Source organism: Terrapene carolina, unplaced genomic scaffold (genome assembly GCF_002925995.2).
Source record: "Terrapene carolina triunguis isolate 2854851 unplaced genomic scaffold, T_m_triunguis-2.0 Scaffold85, whole genome shotgun sequence".
Classification (NCBI taxonomy): Eukaryota; Metazoa; Chordata; order Testudines; family Emydidae; genus Terrapene; species Terrapene triunguis.
Genome location: NW_020664436.1, coordinates 19,945,836 through 19,948,863, shown reverse-complemented (window position 1 = coordinate 19,948,863; position 3,028 = coordinate 19,945,836). Strand labels below are relative to the sequence as shown.

General features: G+C 47.3%; 1 protein-coding gene across 2 annotated transcripts in view; it reads left to right on the top strand.

The window, feature by feature from the left end:
• LGALS8 (galectin 8) overlaps positions 1-3,028 on the top strand; it is a 28,298-nt gene that overhangs the window by 12,702 nt on the left and 12,568 nt on the right. Inside the window, exons 6-8 of one of the 2 annotated variants that reach the window (XM_024198467.3) lie at positions 759-815; positions 894-920; positions 2,780-2,868. In XM_024198467.3, coding sequence (XP_024054235.1) covers positions 759-815; positions 894-920; positions 2,780-2,868 — 173 coding nt within the window. The remainder of the gene's footprint in view (positions 1-758; positions 816-893; positions 921-2,779; positions 2,869-3,028) is intronic. The other variant, XM_024198468.3, reaches the window with a different exon arrangement.

The window sequence follows — 3,028 nt, the reverse complement described above, 5'->3', positions numbered from 1 at the left end:
ACCGGAACCCCTGCCCCTGCCTGCCCCCTGCCCCCCCATCCAACCCCTCCTCTCATTCCTGAGTGCCCTCTCCCCCCCCGGGACCCCTTCTCCCTAACTACCACCGGAACCCCTGCCCCTGCCTGCCCCCTGCCCCCCCATCCAACCCCCCCTCTCATTCCTGACTGCCCCCCGGGGACTCCTGCCCCCATTCAACCCCCCTGTTGCCCACCCTCTGACTGCCCCGAGCCCTATCCACACCCCTGTCCCCTGACCACCACCCCAAACTCCCCTGCCCTCTATCCCCTGCTCCCTGTCCCGTTTCCGCACAGCCTGGAGCACCGGTGGCTGGCGGCGCTACAGCCGCGCCGCCCAGAGCACCAGGACAGGCAGCCGTGCCGCCCGGCTGGAGCCTGTTATGCCACCGCGCAGCACAGAGCACCGGATCAGGCGGGGCTCTGCAGCTGCGCTGCCCCAGGAACTCACAGCCCCACTGCCCAGAGCATTGTGCCGGTGGCGGAGCGAGCTGAGGCTGCGGGGGAGGGGCCGGGGGCTAGCCTCCTGGGCCAGGAGCTCAGGGGCTGGGCAGGAAGGTCCTGCGGGCCGTAGTTTGCCCACCTCTGCACTAGACAGTCTTTTGAATAACTTTTAACCATAGTCACAGGATTTCCATAGTAGTCTAAAGCCACACGTTTTTGTGTACAGTTCTAACAAACTTAGTTTAGAATCAGAATTCTAGTATATGTGAGCAGTGATCTCTAAATATCTTTTCTCTGCAGTCTTTACAAGGCTCTCAGCCATCATCTTTAGGAATAACAAAGATAAACTCAGAAAATGTACGTATGCATATACTGTGGTTATGTGATCTTCCCATTCTTTGATGTTCTAGTTAACTTTTTTTTTTTTTTTGGTAGGGAGAAGTGCCTGATGGTTCACAACTTGTAAGTATTGTTTTATATATGTAAATTGCAAATATTAAAACATCTGACTTGGTTTAGCTTCAACTTCCAGCCATTTTAATCATGTTATATCTTTCTCTGCTAAATCGAAGAGCCCATTATTCAATATTGTTCCCCATGTAGGTGCTTATAGGCTGTAATCAAGTCCTGACCTGAAACTATTTGCAAATTTGACACACATAGTTTTGGCCATTCTTAAAACGGCCAGAGGAGTATGTGTCTCCCCTCCCCCCGCTTTAACATTTAGCCCAGTGGGTAAGGGCACTCACCTGGGATGGGGTAGACCCAGGTTTAAACCCCTGCTGTGGAACAGATCCAGAATGGACTTTTGCAAATCACTGAAAATTCTGAAAAATTTGGTTTGACCCAAAACTGATTTTGTTTTTTATTGAACTGCCACTGAACCAAAAAATTCAGTTTCAGCGGCATAAGTGGCAGAGTGCACAACGCTATGTTGGCAGGAGAGCTTCCCCCACTGATATAGCTACTGCCATTCGTTGAGGTGATTTTAATATGTCGATGGGAGAGCGCTCTCCCGTCAGCATAGAGCAGCTACACAAGCGATCTTACTGTAAGCTCGCTAGTGTAGACATGGCCTGAATTAATGGGTGAAATTTTAATCCTGTGCACAAAAACTTATCTAAAAGGCAGATAAGCTTGCTCAAGTGCAGATTCCCACCACAGCTCCAACCCTTAAAAGCAAGGAAATATGGATTTAAAGGGAATACCCTGCTACGCACTCCTGAAATCAATCATTGTCAATGGGCTGGTGCCCATCCCAGAGAAGTACCTTCTACTGAAAGAATTGTACACACTACACTCCGTACATTCATCTTACTTGCACAAATCCTTAATTCTGATATCAGCAACAATGGCCTGTGCCTGGAACATGTCCAGGGCCCAGGCTGCTGGAGGAATAATAGTATATTAAGGAGTTCCTGTACATAATGAGGGCTGTAGGCGTAAGGGCTCTGCATGGAGAGGAGTTGCAAGATTCTCACCTAATCACGTGCTTCCAGAAGCTGGGGTTTTAATAGTCATGTCAAATATCACGAGACTCGTGATAAAATCATGAGAGTTGGCAACACTGCTGGCACTAAAGTCCCTTTAAATTGAGCCAGAGAAGCCTTTGAAACACTGATTCCAGCTTAGATAAGTTTTTAGCCTGTGAATTTAATATCACTCCTTTGACACGCACACCTTGTACCTGCAGGCTCATCATCTCAGGCAGATGATGATGCCCATGTGAAGCCTCAGGGACTGTCCACACCAGGACAGGGGGCTGATTGCAGAATCAGAGGCCTATTGGTACATTTTTCACAACTCCAGGGCTGTAATGTTAACAATAGGCTTGCTCCAGCTCAGTAAACAGCACAAGTCAGTTCCAGGAAGGGAAACACCCAGTTGCTGCTGCAGACAGGACATATTTCTGAGCTCAGGAAAGTGAAACTTACTCTGTTGCACTGTCCAGTGGTAGCCATGGCTGCAGAAAACCCTAGGGAAAGTCTTCTGGATGAAGCTACATGTACCATCTGTCTGGAGTATTTTAAAGACCCATTTGTTATCCAAAAGATTTTAAAAATTAAGTATAAATACTAAATAAAAGATCCTGGAATGAACATGCCTATTTGCCTTCCCACCCATAACTAGATCATCCCAGTGGTGGGTGAAGATAATTTATTAAAAGACATGGACAATTTGAAAAAGACACAAGTAGACATGTTCAGATTACTTAAAAAATACAAAAGCAGAAACTATCAGCAGGGAGGTGACTGATGGGGGTCATCAGAATGTATGTTTAAAGCCACAGGCTATAACTCTGAGCACGGTTGCCTTTTCAGGTGGTTCCTTACATTGCAAGGCTTAATTCTGCACTTCGTCCTGGGCGGACAGTTGCCATCAAAGGAGAAGTGAATAAAAACCCAAACAGGTCAGTAAATTGCAGTGCTCTTACATCCTAGTAGGAGATCAAATTGTAACATGTAATACTGTCATTGTTCATTACTACTGTTTTTAATATCTGAGTTACTCTGTCACAAAGTCTGATTCTTCCCTACTTGCTGCACCTGCCCAGAGGGGACACATCCTCA